General features: G+C 49.0%; 1 protein-coding gene across 1 annotated transcript; it reads left to right on the forward strand.

The window, feature by feature from the left end:
* The first annotated feature begins 133 nt into the window (after positions 1–133).
* Positions 134–19,860, forward strand: MVK (mevalonate kinase). The gene is made up of 11 exons (XM_016125056.2): positions 134–243; positions 1,182–1,273; positions 2,135–2,282; positions 5,007–5,151; positions 6,810–6,965; positions 9,562–9,665; positions 10,252–10,297; positions 14,312–14,402; positions 14,759–14,875; positions 17,840–17,993; positions 19,086–19,860. The coding sequence occupies exons 2-11, from the start codon at positions 1,196–1,198 to the stop codon at positions 19,235–19,237; spliced, it is 1,191 nt and encodes a 396-aa protein (XP_015980542.2). The 5' UTR covers positions 134–243; positions 1,182–1,195; the 3' UTR covers positions 19,238–19,860.
* The last annotated feature ends 504 nt before the right edge of the window (positions 19,861–20,364 follow it).

The raw sequence follows: 20,364 nt of genomic DNA on the forward strand, positions 1-20,364 counted from the left end.
GGGACACTCCCAGGGCCTTGTTTCCCATTGGTTTCCGGAAGGAGCTGGGCGGGGAAACTTGTGACGACTTGGTTGGCAACAGATATTGGCCAATACTCAAGCCAATTGGTAAAGGGACTTCCGAATCCCGCTCTCTGATTGGCTGGGAGGAAGGAAAGGCCGCTTTCTCCCGGGCTGTGGCTCCCTGGATTGAGGTCCGCGAACGGCTCGCGCTCTAGCCCTTTGGGTTGACCGTAGCGTCAGGTGAGAGGCCAGAGTCTTGGGGTCGGGTGGCGCGAGGTCCCAGCCGAGATTCAGGACAACCCCAGACAGGCTCCCAGGTTCTCAGGCTCAGTTTCCGCAACTCGAGGATCCGTCCTGAGGGGGTCGGCGACTTCGAATCTGACAGACCTGATTTGATCTTTGGACAAGCAATAGGTTTCCCCGCTAAGAAAAGGAGGTCACGATAGTACTTATCGTGAAGTTCAGTCATATTATACTCAGGTAATTAATGCACTTAGAACTTTAAATGGAGGGTAATTTTTCACCATTTGTAAAAATCTAAAATGCACACTCGTAGACCCAGCAGGTTGCTTTTTAGAACGCTTAGGTCTCCTGGGCCAACCCCCTCCCCTGGCTTAAGTGTGCAAAAAGGGGCGTAATAGCGGTTTTCTGCAGCCTTTTTATAATTGTGACAGATTGGAAACAGTCTAAACAGTCCAGGAAAGAGTGCTTTCTGGTCCGTGATTTCACTTAAATTTCTACCTTTAATAATAGTAGTAGTAGTAATAAAAGCTGGAACCAAGAACAGATCTAGTAATAACCAGCTATCAGTAATCGAGTGATTACAATGTACCAGACACTGCTAAGTGTTTCCCTTGCATTATTTAACCTTCCCAAAACCTATTGAAGTAAGTACAGTTATTGTCACCATATAACATGTGAAGAAACTGAAATTCATAGCCATTTAAGTGAGTTAGCTAAGATGACATCATTGGGGAGTAGAAGAGCTGGGGTTTGAACCCAGATCTTTCTGATGTGTCTGGTTCACTGCTGTACTGCACCACGCTGCCTTTTGAGCACATAGCAAGTGCTAAATGGTAGCTGCCATTTTTTCTTATAATGATGAGCTTGAACTAAGCATTTTCTGAGATCTGTAAGGTCTGGGGAACTTCTGTTCTCTCTCTGGCTTTCCCTTTCAGGGTTCCAAGCAGCCATGTTGTCACAAGTCCTGCTGGTGTCCGCTCCAGGGAAAATCATCCTTCATGGAGAGTATGCTGTGGTCTATGGCAAGGTAAAAGGCCCCCAGAGCCTTCACAGATTGGGCACCACTTCTCCCTGATGCTAATTTTAAAGGAAGCCAAAAGGAAGACTTGAGGCATAGCCTGGGAGTAAAGCAGAGAGGAGGTTAGTTTCTCCTCAGCCAGATAAGGAAAAGACAGGTCTTATGCCTACTGAACGGCTTCTCTGGCCCACTGAGTAAGATAGAAAAAAGGCAATAGGCAAGGCCCCACAAGTGGAATGAGATCATTTAGAAAGTGAGCTTCAGCAGAGGAAAAAAAAGAGGTTTGAGGACCGAATTTGGGGTACTTCCCCATTTAGAAGTCGGGGAGATGAGTCTGAAACATGTATCATTTCATTTAACTCTTACAACTATGCTCTGAGGTTAAACTTTTAATCCTGTTTTACCAATGTGGTAGTTTAGACTCTGGAGAGGATTGCTAACTTGACCAAGGTCCCATACACCTTGGTAGAGCTCGGAGTGAACCTAGATCTGTCTGAATCCAAAGCTTATGCTTTTCCCATTCCTCTCTGTCATTCTTTGTGTTTTTTTATTTATATTTATCTTTGAAAACATGGTGATTATGGGGAAGCCACTCATTAGTATTGGGAACCTCTAAAGTTTCGCATGGGGAAAGCAATATAAGTAGGTATAAACCTCTAAATTGATAGGTAAAGGTTGTGCCCAGACTTAGTGAGAGAGTGTGCCACAATTGATTAGCAATGTCTGCCAAAGGCATGGGTGAGTGACCTGTATGCCAGTGTTTACTCTCTCTCTCTCAGTACATTGAAATTAGTCCCTTTTCCCTAAGATAGGACTCAGGCTTGTGGCCACCCACCCTCAGGCTAACTGCTTTTGCCCTTTGTTCTATAGGTAGCACTGGCTGTGGCCTTGAATTTGAGAACATTCCTCCGTCTTCAACCCCAAGGCAATGGGAAATTGGACCTTAACCTACCAAACATTGGTATCAAGCGGACCTGGGATGTGGCTAAGCTTCAGCTGCTAGACACAAGCTTTCTGGGTAAGTGTAGGGAGGAGGAACCAGGTGTGGAAAGAGCCTGGGCAAAAAAAAACTGGCTGAGTAGTTATTCCAGCCCGTCCTGAGGGAGCCAGAGGCCAGCCATTCTTGGGGTGTTTTTTCTCCTGACCCCATAAAATTAGTTTTGCTTATTTATTAATTTTTTTAAATGTAAAAGCATAAGATGATGCCTTAGATCTATGTGGGCTATTGTGGACAGATATCAAGGCCTACTGTTGAGTAAAAAACAAGATGCGCAGTAGCATGTATAGTATGATGAAGGATGACACAGGGTAAGTATCAGTATGTGTGTAAATGCATAGGAAAAGGCTGGGAAGATATGTATCCAACTGACAATGGTGATTAGTGACATCTGGGAGGGTCTTAAGGGCCAGGAGTGGACGAAGGGAGACTTCTTATGGTGTTTTAACAAGGAGAATGTATTGACATTTTGTATAATTAAAAGGTATTTAAAATAAAAGTATATGTATTATTGGAAAATACAGTCAATACTGGAACATTTTGAGTAAAAGGAATGACCTATTATTATTTTCCACTCCCCCACCCTGCATGACAACTCAAGCGTTTTGGTGTTAATCCTCCTAGATTATTTTCTATAGGTAGATTGATTGAGATAGGGAGTATCATGTTTTTTATCTAAAATTGGGTCAGTCCATACAAACTTCAGAACTGTATGAGTCTCTTTTTCTTCTTCAGTATATCAAGATTGTCTTCTAATAAATGAAGACTTCTCTGCTAATTTTTGATAGCTTTGAGAATGTTGTGTCCACTAATCTGCAGGCAAAGTTTTTCCATCAGTGGAGTCATCACCTGCATCAGAGCTGAAATGTGGGTTCTGTTGCTGTCTCCTCTCATTGTTTGGTACAGTGTTTCTCAACCATAGTGGGGCAAGTGAGAATCCTCCAGGGATTTATCCCAAACTGTTTCCTGTCCCCTATGAGAGTCAGTCCATAGCAAGCCACTCCCAGATACTATAGGAATATGGAGTAAGAGTGGAAAACCCTCATTTTCAAGCTACCATTTTCAACCTCAGTCCTGCCTTGAGAATCCCTGGGGAGGTTTGTTGTTGTTGTTTGTAACAATATAGATGAATTCCTGATGCTGCCCTTCTCTTATTGATAATCAGAAGTGGTAGTAGGGATGGGGAGATATATTTTGAAGGGGTTCCCCTGGGCCCTTTCAGTTAAGAGCCACTGATTTGGAGCATGTCTCAGAAAATGTCTATCCACAGCAACCTGGACCTTGCTTACTGGACCAGGCTACAATATTCCCTGAGACCTGGCTGCTGCTTCTGTATGTCAGTAGCATGGATGGAAGCAGCTAGGTATGATGGGACATGGCTATGTGAGCATAGGCAGGTCACTTAATTCTCTGAGCCTCTGTGAGCAGAGTCATGTTGCCTGAGAGGGTGGCAATGAGGATCCAGCAGGATTGGAGGTGGGGCTAGGGCCGGGATGCAGAAGATAGTACATACATGAGGACATATCAGTTCTCCAAGGAGACAGAATCTGAGCCTTTTGGAGACTGTTTTCTATTTGGTCACAAGGATCTGCAATTTTTTTTCTTTCACTATTCCCTCCTAATAGTAATAAACAGTGAACATTTATTGGACATTTAAGTATTTCAGGCACTGAACTAGTATGTTGTGTGTGCTAGCACTTTAGAATTCTCTAGCCTTCCCTGGAGGCAAGTGGTGTTATTCACCCCCATTTTATGTCTGAGAAAATTAAAGTTCAGGGGCCAGGTGTCTCAGGTTGTACAGCTTGTTGGTGATACAGAAAGGATTCAGACCTAGATCTTTCTAAACTCCAGAGCCCAGGTTCTTAATGAACCATTCCATTTCCGTCACAGAGCTCTGAAATGTCTGGGCTCTCATAATACTGTCATTGGCTTGGCTGCCTTTTACTGTATCATTAATTTAGTCAATACATAGCATTTAATACATGCCCCACCCTGAAGTCTCCCAACACAGGTAATTTCATGTCCTTTTAGAATTTAACACGGGACTCAGGGAGTGATTTGTGACGGTAAGCTGGTCAGACTTGTTCTGCCTCCTCAGCGTCTCAGGCAAAGGTGCTCCAGCCTCTTACATGCATTGGAAGAGAAACTGCTACCTGGTCTTTCCCTCCTGCCCCAATAGATCTCCACATTTCATATTTATTGGTTTTATTTGGATGTCCTGTTCTCGCTAATTATGTTTTTAGAAAGGGAACTATTGGGGGAATGACATAATACTGCCTTTGGTATTGTTTTTATATCATGGAAGTCAAACCCAGGCTTTTGAGTGATTGAGCTGGCATCACTTTGTGTGTATGTCTTGTTAAACTATTGTTAATTAAGCACTTACTATGTGCCCAAAGATGTTTAAGGATTTATGTACCTTATTTAACTTTATCGTCATGACAACCTTGTGAGAGGAGTTACTGTTGTTATTTCTGTTTACCAAGGAGGGAAACAGAAGTTCAGAGAGGTTAAGTCACATGCTCAAGGCCACAAAGCCAGTCAGTGTCACAGTCATGACCCAAACCCAAGTGTGCCTCCAAAGCCTAAAGCCCACTGAAGGACTTCTGCTGTGGTGCCGGGACAGTGAGTCCATGTCCATCCAGATTCCAAATCCCATGGTCGTTCAGTTCTTTGTATTCTGTTGTCTGTAAAAGCACCTGAGGCTCTCACCCATCCATGTGTGCTCGTTTCCCTGTGTGACAGAGCAAGGTGACTTTACAGTGCTGACCGAAGAGCAAGTGGAAAAGCTGAAGGAGGTGGCAGGCTTCCCTGAGGACTGTACTGAGCACGAGCGCCTGGCTGTGCTGGCCTTCCTTTACCTGTACCTGTCCATCTGCCGGAAGCAGAGGTATGTGTGTGGTCGGGGAACAGTTTTGGTTCAGCCTTCATTGGAAAATGAGCAAGGGTTTCTCTAGTTTTAGCTGCTGAAGAATGCACATGCTCCCTTCCAGGTTTCTAATAACAGTAGCCGCTAGCAGTCTCACCATGTGTCAGGCACCATACTAGGCACTTTATATATGGTCTGTTTATAATATTCACAGCAACCCTATGAGAGGAGCATTGATCTCGTTTTGCACAGGGAGAAACTGAGACACAGATAAGGTCACTTTAGGTCATGCAGCTAGTTAGTAGTAGAGCTGGGGATCAACTCAGTTCACTTTAATCCTTACGCTGACATTCTTAACCCTATTTCGCCTCCTCTTCCCTCTTCAATTCAGTAGAACCCAAGCAGGTTCTATTCTTGAATTCACTGTGGCTTCTCCCACCCCATGCCCATGGAGGCACCCTTGTTGCCACAGGCCCCGGGGAGACACCGCGATTAGCAAAGTGAAGCCTGTACCCACTTCACCCCTTACGACAGGACCTGAGAAAGCCAGCTCCTAGACGCTGACGGTCCTGTTGAGGTGGTGTCACACAGTGATAGAGAACACGTGCTGAGAGTCAGGCTGCGTTGGTTCCGACCCCAGCATGGCCACGTGCTGGTTTGCTTGAGGTTCTTACCCTTCCTGAGCCTCAGTTTTCTCATCTGTAAAAGGGGTTTATTGTAGTACCTACCTGGTAGCATTCTTGTGAATTTAAATGAGTTCATTTATCTGAAGGGCTTGACACAGACCCTGGCACGTTGCTTGATAAATAGTAGCCATTATTGTTGTTGTATTATTTTCCTCAAAACTGTTGGAGATTTAGAAATATTATACAGTTGACCCTTGAATAACCCTGGTTTTTAACTATGTGGGTCTACTTATTGATGGTTTTTTTTTTTTTCATAAATAAGCAGTCAACCCTCAGGTTTCACATCTGCGGATGCAGAAGGCCGACTTAAGTTCCATGTGGATTTTCAACTGCCAGTCAGGGTTAGTGCCCCTAATCCCCCCATTGTTCTAGGGTCAGCTGTATGTGAACTGGCACACCACGAGTCAACACTATGATTTTTTGGTCCAGAATCCAAAGGGAAAGCTCAGGGGGTAGCCCTTCACTCATACAGCAGATGCTAGTTAAGTGGCCCAGCGCCATGTGTGTGGTGGGAAGAGGCTGGGAATGGCCTCTTGGGTAGTCATGGGAAGTGTCACAGTGAAAACGACATCTGAGAAGGTTCTTGCAGGATGGGTAGGAATTTTTCCGGGGTAGAAAGAGGTGCAAAACTATCCTGGGCAGAGAGACCAGCCTGTGCTAAGAGCAGGGCCATGAGAGCCTCGCTTGTATGGGGAACAGGAAGGATTTTGGAGAAATGGTTGGTGGTACACGAGGCACTTTTAGGAAGAGCGCTGGTTGGACAGCACAGCGATTTAAATGACTACTGTTTTCAAGTTGTCTGATTTCACCACAAGTTCCTGTCATCTTATAGGGATGCTTTTGGATTCAGGAAGTCGCCCCAAGTTCAGAAAACTGGGCCAAACACGTAGAGTCAGGCCTCGCCAATGTCCAATCTTGGGCCTGGGCTACTGGTTCAACTGTGGCACCTCACTGCCCTTCGAAAGAGTCACTCTGTGCCCTTCTGTGTTTCAGGGCCCTGCCCAGCCTGGACATCGTGGTGTGGTCGCAGCTGCCCGCCGGGGCTGGCTTGGGCTCCAGTGCTGCTTACTCCGTGTGTTTGGCAGCTGCCCTCCTGACTGCTTGCGAGGAAATCCCAAACCCACTGAAAGACGGGGAGGCTGCCAACAGGTAATCATGGCCCTCTCCCTGCTCATCGTCCTTCTTATGGTCCATGATCTGAGTGTGGGTTCTCACACTGAGAGCTGACCACCATCCTGTGAGGTGTCACGTGGTCATTTTACAGACGAAGCCGAGGGACAGGGAGGCCAAAGGCTGGACCAGTCCACACAACTAGTGATGGCAGAGTGGGATTTGAACCCAGGCATTTCCCCCTACACTAACCACGTGAGTTCCCCAGACCCCACCTCTCACCCCCACCTTGCTTCTTTTGGGTTCAAGTGCCCATGGTATGGTAGAGAAAACCAGAGCCCAGGTGTAGATGGCAACAGCTTAGATGAGGCATTAGGCTCAGCTCTGCCATTGACTCACTGTGGGACCTTGGCCAAGCTGCTGCACCCCTTGGCTCCTCTGTAAATCGTAGTACTAACACTGGTGCAGGTATTGCCAGGTCATACCAGATGGTTATGAAAAAAATTATGACGTGCCCAGAAATAAGCACAGGAGGTGTGCCTGATAGGGCGTGTACTTGACCTGTCTCTACAGAGGGAGTATATTTCTGTGCAGTTGTCACTGTGATCAGTGAGTGAGGCTTGTCAGTACAGAGTTGCTGGCAGAGTTTCTGTTGCTTGGAGACTACTCCTTGAGAAAACCACCCTGAGTACAGAGGTTATGCAATTTGCCTTGGGCCTCACCCCAGGAGTAGTGAATGAGGCCTCAGAAGCCAGCTTGGCAGCTTCTTGGTGAGGCCTGTCCCTTGACCTAGATGGCTCGGGGGAGCCCTCCCACAGGGATCCTTTAGTCCCAGCCACATGGAGCCCAGCTGTGCTGTGTGGGTGGACTGCTGGCCTCATCTGTCTCTGGAGTAGCCAGCAGAAGAGAAGGCTACTCAGATAGTGCTGGCTGCCAGGGTGGGGACAGCTGTGTTTCCTCCAAGAGGAATGTTCTTGCGCTCTCTGTGTCCGCTGTTGGGGCACCCCAAAGAACATGGTATGCTGGCCTGTGGCTGAGGAGCCCTGTCCCCTTCCTGTGTTTGGCTTTGAATTGAGGTTTTCTTTCTCTGCCCTGAAAATGCTGTGGTTTTCTGTTTTCCCAGGCCCTGGTGAGTGTCCTTTTAAAGTTCTGTCACTGTCAGTAATTCTTCTTTTGAGACATAGAGGTTAAAATAGAGTTGAATTCAGACTAAGCCCAAAGGTCGCTTTGGTCTCTGTGTCTATAGTGGGTCTGGGGGCTTTTGATATCATACCTCTGTCGTCATTCCTGAGTTGCTTTGAATGGCTCCTGTGCATGGAGCGAAGGAGGGGTGGAGTAGGAGGTTATTAGTCAGGGGCAGAATCCAGCAGATAATGGGAGACTGCAGCTGTAGGTAATGGGAGGTGATGGTTTCCAGGAATTTCAGTCCGGTTTGCCTGCTAACCTGCTGTGTGGCCTCGGGCAACACCTTTTTCTCTTTGAGGCTCCCGTTTCCTCCTCTCAAAGTGCAGGTCTACACTAGATGGTCCCTTGAGGGGCTTTCCAGCCTTGATTCTGTGGCAGCTGTTCATCACTATGTGCTAATCGCTGACTATAACCCAGATAATGAAGGCCTGGTTGCCTGGGTCCCCTGAATAGACACCTACCAACAATGCAACAGACTAGAAAGCAGAGGGTGGCTTGACAGACTAGAAAGCAGAGGGTGACTTGTTAGTGTCGTGTGTCTGTGTGGGCTTTTTCAGGCTACTTCCTTTCCACTAGTTCTCTACCTTCCCTAAAGACCCAGTAGTTCCTTTTCAGAACCTTTGGGGAGAGCAGGCCCCAACCCCCGCCCCCAGCATTTCCGAATCAGAAGGCATGGGAATCCAATCCCCTGTGAAGACTCCTGTGGCACTATCCGAGACCGCCAAACCACCATTGCCTTCTGCTGTTTCACAGGGAAGGGAATCAACAGAAAGGAAATGAGCCAAGAGAAAAGGATGGGGGATTGGGGTTGATTGTTTATTCTTATTTGATACTCACATATTTGGGGTCAATTTACTTAAAACTGTCAGTGAGCCCACACCTCTTCCAAGGAAGGCAGAGTGGCTGCCAGAGATGGCCGGGGCAAACCTGGCTCACCAAGGCTGTCTGGAATTGTAATTCATAATGATTGTGCATTTGGGAAAGCCATCCCTCTGCTTGCTCTTCAAGGCTGGCTTGGTTCAGGAGTGGGTGCTTCTGTAAGGGTCTGTTATAGTAATAGCTACTGCCTGCTGCTTGTGGACACCTTGCCACTAGCCTTTGAGGACGGTAGAGTTTGGAGTTAACCATTTATAGATGAGAGTGGGATCCAGAGAGGTTAGGTAACAGGCTTAGAGTCACTCAGCCAGTAAGAGGCAAACTAGGATCATGTGATCCCAAAGCTGGGGCTCGCTCCACAGTGCCAGGCAGGGAGGTTTTGGAGGGAAGAGAAGGTATGGTTTGCATTTTAGCTGGAGAGGTTCCAAGCTGTTTTCTCTGAGTTTGAGGGCCCAAGCCCCATGGCCTTTTAGTTTCCATCAAGCCCATCCAGGACCCCTGCCTATGCTGCCAAAGGGGACCACTGGCCCCCACTCACCACTGTGATAAAGATGAGTTTCTGTGTCTTCTTCAGGTGGGCAGCGGAAGATTTGGAATTAATTAACAAGTGGGCCTTCCAGGGAGAGAAGGTGATTCACGGTAACCCCTCTGGAGTGGATAACTCTGTCTGCACCTGGGGTAGGTGCTACCTCAGGCTTGTGTTCTTTATTTTCATTATTAAGATTCTTAGATACCCAGGTTCTGTTAATTTGGGATGAATAGAAACAATGGATTCTGAGAAAAATAGCATTTTTCTGTTTTAAAGGGAATGGAAGAGATCTCAGCCTTATACTTCCTATACCCGGATCTCTGGGGGGATGGGGTGGGGTGGGGCTGAGGCCCGGAAAGCTACAGTGCTAGGGAGCTCCCCAGGGAAGTCGCCAAGTAAAGCTGTAGAACCACTGTTATGGCGTTTGCAGACCACACAAGTTGAGCTTCCCTTGCTTATTGGACCTAGGCATGGTCCTGGGCCCCACCTTCATCACTTCACCATGTGGAGCCAGGCAGCCTGGAGGGAAGGGAGTGACTCCGGAACCTGAGGCCTGGTGAATACTCCCTGGCAGAACATGGAATGCCTTTGTGCCCTCCTGAGCTAAAGTGCTGATACCATAGTTGTGGTGTTTAGTCTGTTCCCTGGATGGTGTGAAACTTAAACCAACCCCAGAATCCAATCCTAAGAGGCAAAGATCTGTAGCTTTTCTGACCCACTGGTTTTTCTTTTTAGGAGGAGCACTACGATACCAACAAGGAAAGATTTCATCCATAAAGAGGTAATTCTGGGGTGGAGCAGCACCTTCCAGCCTGGCCGTGTCCAGTCAGGGAGCTCTGTTTCTATAACGTGTGGGGCAGGTGCCCCTGGGCTTTGCTCTCCCAGGATGTTGCCCTCATAGGCCATCGGCAATGAGGAAGCCCTGCTCTTTCCTTCTGTACTCCACCTCTTAAATTGTCAAGAGATTAAAGGGGAAGTCATGTGTGGCTGTGCCATTCACCTTGCAGATTGTGGCTTTCCCACCAGACCCGTGGATGCTCATTTAGTTATTCATTCAGCAAACAAGAATTGATATCTTATGTGCTCCTGATGACACTGTACTAGAAACTAGGGATATAAAGATAAATCTTAGACACAGTTTCGAGTGGGAGGAGACAGACATGCACACAAAAGCCACCACAAGACAATATGAGAGTTGTGGTAATGAGGGCACGCAAGGCAGAACCAGGATGGGAGACCGAGGGAAGCTTGAGAAAGGCTTAGAACATTTGGCAGCTTTCAACCTGTTTTACATGTTTCTTTACCCCCTCCCTCTGGCGTAACTGGAATTACAAACATGCATATTAAATTTCAGTATCTTCTATTCTGTTTGTACTCAGAGTGGAAATGTCAGATGCAGGGAATGAAGAATGGGGCAAGCAGGAGTGGGTGCTTATTGGCTCTTCCCTGAGTCCTCGATCAGGTCAGGTGATGGTGTGTGTCTCAGGGCACTTTGTCACCACTGTGGGCCTTTCTATGGCTATGCAGGTCCCAGGGCTGACTTTCCCCTTCTTTACCCAGGGCTGTCTTTGAGGATGGACAGCAGTTCCTGGCCTGCGCCCTCACCAGCTGGGCCACTGTTAGTTCCTCAGTGACCTGGGATGACATGGTGCTGCACTGTCATACCTCTGGGATCTTCTTGTCCCAGCTATGTTGGCTTCCAGGAGCCAAGCCTGCCTTTCTGAGGCTCTTCATTGTTTTTTTGTTTTGTTTTGTTTTGTTTACTTTTATTAGCATTAATTGATGCTGAATTTACTTCCAGGCTATAAGTTTTTGTTTCTTCAGTTTTTTCTTCTGTGCAACCTTCTCTTCTGGTTTATGAACAGTCTGCTCTTTTCTCAGCGGGGATCATCTCAATATGGAAGTTCTGAGCCACATCTTGGGAGCTTTATACTCAAAGACCAGAGAATCTACATCTAAACCCATAAGTTCAGCATTCCTCTCTGCATTTTTAAACATGTGCAGCAAAGATGCAACACTCTTTGGGCCACTGACCCTGCATCTAGCCCCCACAGTTTAGCCTGGGCACACCTACCAGCTCCAACTTTGTAATGACAGAATGGCACACATTGCTTCTGTAAAGTGATGTCCTTCAGATACTTGGTGGCTTTTGGATATGCATACCCTTGATGGCCTGGGCAGTTTTAAGTATTCTTAAAGTGAACATGAAGAATTGAACCTCTTGATTTGCAAAATCCCCCTGGGTGACTGCCTCTGCTCGACACAGAGGGGGAGGCAGAGCCATTTAGGAGTGCAGCACAGTTTCCTCTGGCTGCCTGTGGAGTCGATAGCAGTGAAGCCTCAAGGCCCAAGTGGGAGCCGGCTCTGCCAGGTATACTGAATCCATGTGCTGGAGTGAGCAGATTCCGAAATGTCTGGGCTCAGGCCCGCCCTCAGGCTCACAGTCTTTGGGAGGTGGCAGTCACAACTGTAACCTTCAGAAGGAAGGCATCCAAAGGGTTCTCAGTCTGCTGGATGACAGTGAGGGGCGTCATAAATCAGGCAGCAGATTTGGGGGTGTTTCATGGAGGCAGTGGCATTTCATTCGTTCACTGTTTCCTGAGAGCCACTTGTATTCTAAGCATTGAACTGGGCTCCCCGGGATAGAAAACCAATTAAGATGGGGCCTGGGCACGTGCTGGCTCCCAGGGTGAATTAAGAGATGAATGGTGGAGAGTTTCCAAGGCTGGGGGGACGGGGAGAGGCCCTGAGGCATGCTCAGGGGCTGGTTTGTGTGGTGTAGACAGAGGCCCTAGGGTCCGTAGGCCTGGGTTTGAGCCCAGCTCTGCCACTTGCCAGCCACGTACCCTTGGATGGAGTCACTGTTGAGGCTTCCATCTCCTTATTTATACAGTGGGGATCCTGAGCATGAAATAAATGGTGTTTATAAAGTTCTTAGTTCTTTGCTGACCAAGTTTATTCATTGTTCCAGAAATATTATTGAGCAAGTACTGGGTGGTAGGGCCTCAGCAGGGAACAAAAGGTCCTGCCTTCACAGAATTCACATTTTGTGGGAGGAGACAATCAAAAAATAAATTGCTCTTTAAGAGCATGTCAGGTGCCTTTAGGAAACAAAGCAGGGCAAGGTGCTCAAGGTGAAGGAGGGAGCTAGTTGGATGGGATAATCAGTAGAGGCCTCTGAGCAGAGACCTGAATGAAATACAAGAGTGAGTCATGGGGCTATTGAGGATGGGGGTGGCTCCCCGGCAGAGGAAACACAAGCGCAAAGGCCCTGGGCGAGAGTGTGCCTGGCCTTTTGGGCAGCAGCCAGGGGGCCAGGGTGGCTGAGTGGAGCAAACACCCAGGGCAGGCGGAGATAGATGAGGCTGAGGTGGTAGCCAGGTGGAGTACACAAGGGGGCATAGCCCAAGGTGTTGGTCACAGGATGTCATAGGAGCCCAGGGTTTTGTGGGCCTGGCAGGAGACCTGTTGCAGAGGACTTATCTAAAAAAGACAAAGAGGCAGTTCCCAAACTCCTCCCGCCCCAATGGATGGGAACAGAACAAACTGACCTTTGCTGCTGGCTGCGGGGCCCCGCTGTGAGCAGATGGTGGATTCTCTGAGAAACAGAGGCCAGACCACATTAATCCCACCAGTGGCTTATGGAGAAGCCCTTTCGTAAGGGCTCCATGCATGGTGCTTCTCTATAAAATAAATGCATTGTTTGCAAAGTGGATCAAGATGCGGCTTCCCAGAACACTGCTCTTTTGAGAAACGACTTGCCTTTAAAGGCAAGAGAAAAGCCAAATAGAATGTTCATCTTTTGTAAAGTTAAAAAAAAAAAAAGAAAGCTGGCCTCCAAGGCTAGGAATCGATATTAATTTCATGGGCTTATGGGCGGTGAGATCAAGCAGGTTTCTGGCAGCTTTTTCCAGCCCTATTGGATTTTACAATCTTGAGCTGTGAAAAGAAAAGCGAATAAAGGTATCAAAGGGTCTGCTCATCCCCAGCAGTCTCAGGCCAGAGCTCATCCAAAGTCTCCACCCTCTGTCCCTGCTAGCAGCCCTCTGAAAGGCAGATTGGGATGACAAGAAAAAGAGGCTTTACCCCCCAAAGACAGTTAACCACAAGGACAATTGGGATTGTGGCTTTATGAGAGATTAGAGTTCAGAGGGCAGGTGAGGAAAATGGGACCCTGCTGGAGAGCCGGCTTACTGTGGCCTCCCTGACCCTTTGTTCTCTTACCTGGAGCATCCCAGCGAGGACAGCTGACTCCCTCTTACCACATCTGGTTTTGGAGCAGAATGGGCTCAGTGTGCTGGGGACCTGACTCCTCTGCAAGCCTGCCCTCCCTCAAGCTCCTGTGTTGAGTGCACCAGCTAACCTGGGTGTCTTCCCTCTCTGCACGACCTCTCTGCAATCCATCCAGGACCTGTTGCTTTTTCTTTCTAAATATACAGCACCCTCTACTCCAGTTCTCTGAGGTGGCTCACATGACAGAACCTCGACCCCTTCTTGTACTCTTCACTGCAGAGACTTTGAACTTCTGACTCCATGAATGTGCCATGCTCTACTAACCCCAGGCAATGCTAGGCCCTCACATGTGCCCAGCACATATAGGTGCCCAAAGATAAATGAGTGAATGATGAACTAAGTGATCATCCACCCCAAGGCTAAAGCAAGAGACACAGCTGTGGTCGGCTCCAGGCATGCTGGGCTCGGTGTCACGAGCCTTTGCCCCTCTGAATGTTTCTAGCCCCAGCCCTGACCCATCTCCTCCATCTTAAGCTCACTGTGGACCCTCTTCACCCCACAGGCCCCCGTCTCTGAAGATCCTGCTGACCAACACCAAAGTCCCTCGCAGCACCAAGGCTCTCGTTGCCAGCTTTAGGAACAAGATGCTCAAGGTGCTTCCTGCTCTATCCTTGGGCTGGTGTCCCATGGGTCACGACAGTCATGTGTGCGAGCCAGAGTCTCCCCCTGCCCCATGCGTTAGTGGAGGGGTGGGATAGGGAGGCAGTCTGTTCATACTCCAGCTGGGAGGAGGGACGGGTTATTAGACATGCCAGCTTTGCAGCAAGCATCCCCTACGTATGTTGGGCATGTGGGCAAGGCAGAGAGAGACCAGGCCAGAAGGAGAGGACGTTTCCTCAGGGTGGGTGTGGGCCATGGGGATGCCTCCTCCCCCCACCCCATTTCCAGGGCAGTCGCCCAGTGCCTGCCTGCCCCTAGGTTTCACAGGTCTTTGTTCCTTTTCCTCCAGTTCCCAGAGATCGTGACACCCCTCTTGACCTCCATAAATGCCATTTCTTTGGAGTGCGAGCGAGTGCTGGGAGAGATGACAGGGGCCCCAGCCCCGGAACACTACTTATTGCTGGAAGTAAGACCCAAGGTCACTTACCCGCACCACTGTCTGAGTCAAGGGCTGTCTGGTCTGACTATACTGGCAATCTCCGGGGGCCCAGCTTAGACCTTGGGTCCTGTGTGTATGCACACAAGCAAGTGTGCCTTATTTTTAAGCCTCTTCCTAGGGGATTGGAGTGATTAAGTGCGAGGATACATGGAAAGTGCTGAGGGCAGTGCCTAGTACGAGCTAAGCATGATGGGCCGGGTTTGGGGTCACACGTGGTAGGAGCACCAGGTTATTGCTGACATAGCCTTCCATGATTCCAGGGATGATTTCTTACCTGGCTGCCTCTTCCCTGCTCTTTTTGCTAACTGTCTGTTCATTCAGTAATATTTATCACCCACATGCTTTGGATCAGACATAGTCCAAAACTGTGCTATCATCATTGTTACCCCAGCCACCACCCTTTGCATGGTTCTAGTGTAGAGGCTGGGACCTCACGCTTTGGATTTAATTCTGGCCTCATACCCTGTGGTGTCTTAGGAATGCAGTGAGGTCCCATGGGTAATGCACAAGCACAATGCCTGAGGAAATGCCAGCTCAGTAAGCCAGAGCGCCTCATCCTCAGATGTGGTCCATCTGGCCTGGTGAGCTGACATTAAAAAGTCATGTGGCTTCCCTTGAATCACAGGATCGGGTAGCCCCAGCCTGCGTGGCCGTGCAGGGCAGTCAATTAGAAAGTGCACAAGGGGCCTCCTGTGGTGTCCATTATTTCTCCCCAGCCCCCACCACTTCCTACGTATTACTCACAGCCGGTTCAGTCTTTGCCTGGTGCCTCCCTCTCCCACTGTAGCCATTTGAGTCTACAGCCCCTGTAATGAATGGAAGCTGCTACTCTATGTCTTTCCACAAATGCTTTCTTATTTGATCCCTACGACTTACCTGTGAAATAGGTATGTTGCCCCATTTTATAGATCTAAAAACTGAGGTCTAAAGAGAGCAACTTTCTCCAGCGTTTTCCAGCTAGTGAGTGGCTGAGCCAGGGGTCAAACTGACTTATGCCTGTAGTCAGTAAGTCTTCAATGAGCACTTATTCTGAGCCAGGTGCAGAGACTCCACCCAATTCCTGCGCTTTGCTTTTCGTCCCAGCCTTTGCCTTGCTGGCTCTCAATTCTCTTCACGTAGGAAGGAAGGAACACAGTCCTTCTGAGTAGGAAATTAATAATGATAGAGTACTGCCTAAAATACACCCTGTTAAGCCCCCGGAGAATACCCCAGAACAGCTCGTTGATTATACATTGTGTGTATTTTTGGCTGTGGCAGCCGCTGAAATGTGCAGCTCGGCTCCCGGACAGCTTTGCACTCAAACTAGCGAGCTGTTCTCCTGTGTCACAACCTGTCATCCAATCCTTGACAGATTTTGGATCAGAATGTGACAGGTGTCTGGAACCTGCCTTGGCAATGTGACACCTGGCGCTCAAGCGCAGAGAGGCCCCCAGAAGTTTTCCCTCGCATCCAGCCCTCGGGCCCGCTGAAAGGCACATGGGGCTGCCATTGGGCCATCATGCTTGTCTGCTCTTTTGTCAGAAGTGCTGGGGGTGTATATGAGACAGGCTGCAGGGAAGAGCTGACCCCACCCTGCCCTGCCCGGCTCCCTGGTCAGGAGAACCAGGTCGGCTTCTGCAGACAGCTGGTGATTGGCAGTCCTCATGGCGCACAGGCACTCCCAGCACCCTGGAGCAGAGCTGTGTGCCGTCATGCTGAACAGTGCAGATGGGTGGCAGCAGGAGTGCCGAGGGCACTCTTGGAGGCAGGGTAGTCACAGGCTTCCCGTCAGGCAGACCCAGCTCCCGGTGCCAGCTCAGTCCCTTACTAGTTCAGTGACCTTAGGCAAGTACCTTTTCTCTCTGAGCCTCAGTTTCCTCTTTTGTAAAATGGAGACAACGGTATAATCATAAAATTACTAATAGCAGCTGCTATTGCCCAGCACTGACCTTATGCCAGGTGTTGTATGGAAGACTCACCTCATCTGCCTCACAGCCATGAGGCGTTTCCTCTTGCCATCCCTGTTTTACAAGGGAGGAACCAGGCTCAGAGTGAAAGACCGTGCCCAAGGACACACAGCTATAAAGTAGCCAAGCTGGGACTCAAACCCAGGCCCACCTGACTCCAGGTCCCACATTCTAACTTCTCAATGGCAGGAACCATAGCTGGGTGCTCATTCTTAGAACCCCAGCATCTAGCATGGTGCCTGGCATGTTGTAGGTCTCTGGCAAGCACTGATGGAGTAAATGAAATGTAAATAGGGGGATGCCTTGGCAGTGGCAGTTCTTAGTTTTGTTTCTTCATCAACATTTGATCCTTGGAAGAGAAGGAATTTTATGCATAATCAAAGAAACCTGAACTGTTTCTCCCACTTGTGTGTGACCTTGCGGGCACCGCAAACCAAGTTTTATTCTGAATGTTGGTACCTGAGGCAGCTGGAGGATGGCTTATTACTTGAGACTTCTATAAATGATAGAAATCCATCCCAACCATAAAAGGAATTTATTGGCTTGTCACTGAGAACACCAGAGGGAATAGTTTCAGTCATAGCTTAATCCAGGGGCCAAGACAACCTGGTCTGAAATCTCTCTTTGTCTTCTATGTAATCTTTGACCTTGTGCACAGTAGATAACTCTGGCGGCTTACCTCTGAAGTTGACCAGTTGTGGCAACTTTAGTGGAAAGAGACAGAGAAAACCTTGGGAGGGCCCTGATCAGCCCACATGCCCATTCCTGACCAATCACCATGGCCAGAAGCTTCTGTGGCCAGCCCCGTCCCAGCCCTATGGAAAGTCCGGCAGGAAGGAGAGGTTCTTTTACCAACAGAGAGGGACACTGTGCTAGGTGGTCAAAGCCATTTGCTGTCCCAAATCAGCAGCTGTCAGATGGATGGGGCGAGCACAGGACCTCGGCCTCAGGCATGCTGGGGGGAAACAGACTGAATCTTCTGTAGGAACTGATTGACGTGAACCAGCACTCTCTGAATGCCCTTGGCGTGGGCCACACCTCCCTGGACCAGCTCTGCCGAATGACCATGGCCCATGGACTGCACAGCAAGCTCACTGGTGCTGGTGGTGGTGGCTGTGGCATCACACTCCTCAGGCCAGGTACTTGGGGGTGGGTAGGGTTGCCAGCCTACACTCATACAGAGGTTCTACCTGGGCATTTCCTGTGGGAGGAGGAAGAGGCCTGTAAACAAGTCCTGCCTCTGCTCTGTGGCCTCAGGCGAGGTAATTTATCTCTCTGGGATTTTGTTGCCACGTTGGTAAACTAAGGATGCTGACATCTAGTTTATAAGATTGTTGTCCAGATTCAAGGAGAAAAATACTTTGAGAGAGCCTGGCACAGGGCTGGACTGTGGTAAAAGCTCATATTTTGGTGGCTGTTTCTACCACATTCTTACCTGTCAAGCCTCAAACAAGCTCAAAAAATAACCAAGACATTGTCACCACCCATGTCAACCTCAAACCCCTCACTGTCACTTCTTGATGTGGCCAGGACGGGGACTAACCCTGCTTTGAAACAAAGCGTTTTCTTTCCCCTTAGTCTTTGGGGAAAGAGCAAGGCCCAGGGACAGCAAGGGCCTCCTAGTGATCTTCAGTCACCCACATACCACACTGCCATCATGACCTGGACTAAATGCTCCTGCCCACCTCCATTTCCTTCTGCAGTTTTTGCCCACTCCTTTTGGTCTCCTTTCTCTCAGTCTCTCTTGTACCTTCTCTCTCTCTCTCTCTTTTTTTTTTTTGTCCTGCTTTCCCCCTTCACTTTGCAGTAAGTCCATAGTGGCCCCAGAGGCCTCCCCTCACCCCCAGTGGGACTCCCAGGCTTCAGGAAGTCATCACATCCTAACCTCAGCAGACCTTGACCACTGGTTGCTAGTTCAGAGTCGATGACAGCAGTGAGAGAGAACATTTCTTAAGCATGTAAGGTGTGCCTGGTGTTGTGCCGGGCACTTTACCTGTACTATCCCATGTAATCCTCACAGTGACCCTTGGGGAGTAGATATTATTAGCCCCATTACCAGACGAGGAGACTGATGCTCAGAGAGAAGTCACTTGCTTGAATCCTTGTAGCCGATATGTGACAAGGCCAGGTCCATGTGACTTGAGAGCCCACCTGTTCCTTGAATTGGGACAAGCATTCTCCAAGAGAGTGGACAGTTGTCAAGGGTGACCTGCTGCTTTCCCTCCCCCCAGATCTGGAGAGTCCAAAGGTAGAGGCTGTGAAGCAGGCACTGACCAGTAATGGGTTTGACTGCTGGGAAACCAGCATCGGTGCCCCTGGCGTCTCCATCCACTCATCTTCCTCCCTGGATGCCCTGGTCCAGCAAGCTCTGGATGGCCTCTAAAATGAGCCCATGCTGCTGACACCAACAGAGAAGCTCCAGCCTCCTGTGATGTCCCTCCTTCTGGCGGTGCCGTCCTGCAACTTGTAGTGGGCTGGGCTGCCCAGAAGACATGGTCTGTATTCCGCCTTCTCCCGAGCCAGCCAGACAGTGGGGCCATGTGGGTCCGCGGAGACTGCAGACCTGAAACATGACGTGCTCTTTCCTGTCTTCTCTGTGGCTCTGCCAGACCCATTCACTTTGGGCCTCTGCCTTTACCTCAGACTCCCTGGCCAACCTGGCAGGATGCTCAGATGCAGGGATCTGGTTCCTGGAGCAACGTGCCTTCTCTCTACTCCATCTCTGCACTTCCACCTGTCTCTCAGGAAACCTCTCTGATCGCTGGCAGGGTGCCCCTTGTTCCTCCTTTCTTCCTTCACACCTGCAGTCTTTTGAAACCTTCAGCAATTTGCATGGCCTGCTCTAGACTGCGGGCTTCCTCATAAAGTGTGGGGTGGTGGTCTTTTCTTCTGTCCTGTGGCCCAAAGGTTGACTGAAGGCGGGGTTGACATGCAGTTTCTTCCAGTCTGTATCTGAGGGGTTTGCAGAAAAGATGGCAAAAGGGTAATAAAAAGCTCTTGAGTAAACAGTGCTTCACTCTGCGTCTGGAAAAAAGGGTGAGGGTCTGTCTCCAACTCACCTACACCTGCCTCCCATGTCCCTGTCCCTTATCTGGTCACTTTCTCAGGGGAGCTATTCAGAAGTTGAAGGAAGGAAGGGCTCTGGGTCACTTGGTTGTATGTCTCTGGGATGGGGCAAGTTTTTCCCAGATGGCCCTGGCTGGACAGGGGGTGGCCAGGACACTAAACTCTCCACCTACCAGCACAGCTCCAGCCTGCTTTTCCAAAAAGGTGAAGTTAAAGCTTCCTAGCTCTTAGAATCATGAGCACCCATTAATTCAGACCGATAGTGTTTGTTTATAGCCCAGGGTCTGACACCTACCTGGCCTCATTTGAACTTTATATTATTAATCAAAGCTCTTTCCGAAATGGCAGAATTCATCGAAAACCTTTGTAGCTAGCATAAACCTTTGCCAACAGAAACTCCTGGAACTGGGGACTAGTAAGAGGCAGGGCAGGAAGCCGGGCTAG

This window comes from Rousettus aegyptiacus, unplaced genomic scaffold (genome assembly GCF_014176215.1).
Source record: "Rousettus aegyptiacus isolate mRouAeg1 unplaced genomic scaffold, mRouAeg1.p scaffold_m13_p_5, whole genome shotgun sequence".
Taxonomy (NCBI): domain Eukaryota; kingdom Metazoa; phylum Chordata; class Mammalia; order Chiroptera; family Pteropodidae; genus Rousettus; species Rousettus aegyptiacus.

What these genes read in the sequence shown, in the direction of transcription:
- MVK (XM_016125056.2), top strand. Translation starts at nt 1,196, where the DNA reads ATGTTGTCACAAGTCCTGCTGGTGTCCGCTCCAGGGAAAATCATCCTT. An exon ending in TCCATCTGCCGGAAGCAGAG is followed by an intron (nt 5,152 to 6,809) that starts GTATGTGTGTGG and finishes TCTGTGTTTCAG; the next exon opens with GGCCCTGCCCAGCCTGGACA. An exon ending in CATCACACTCCTCAGGCCAG is followed by an intron (nt 17,994 to 19,085) that starts GTACTTGGGGGT and finishes CCCTCCCCCCAG; the next exon opens with ATCTGGAGAGTCCAAAGGTA.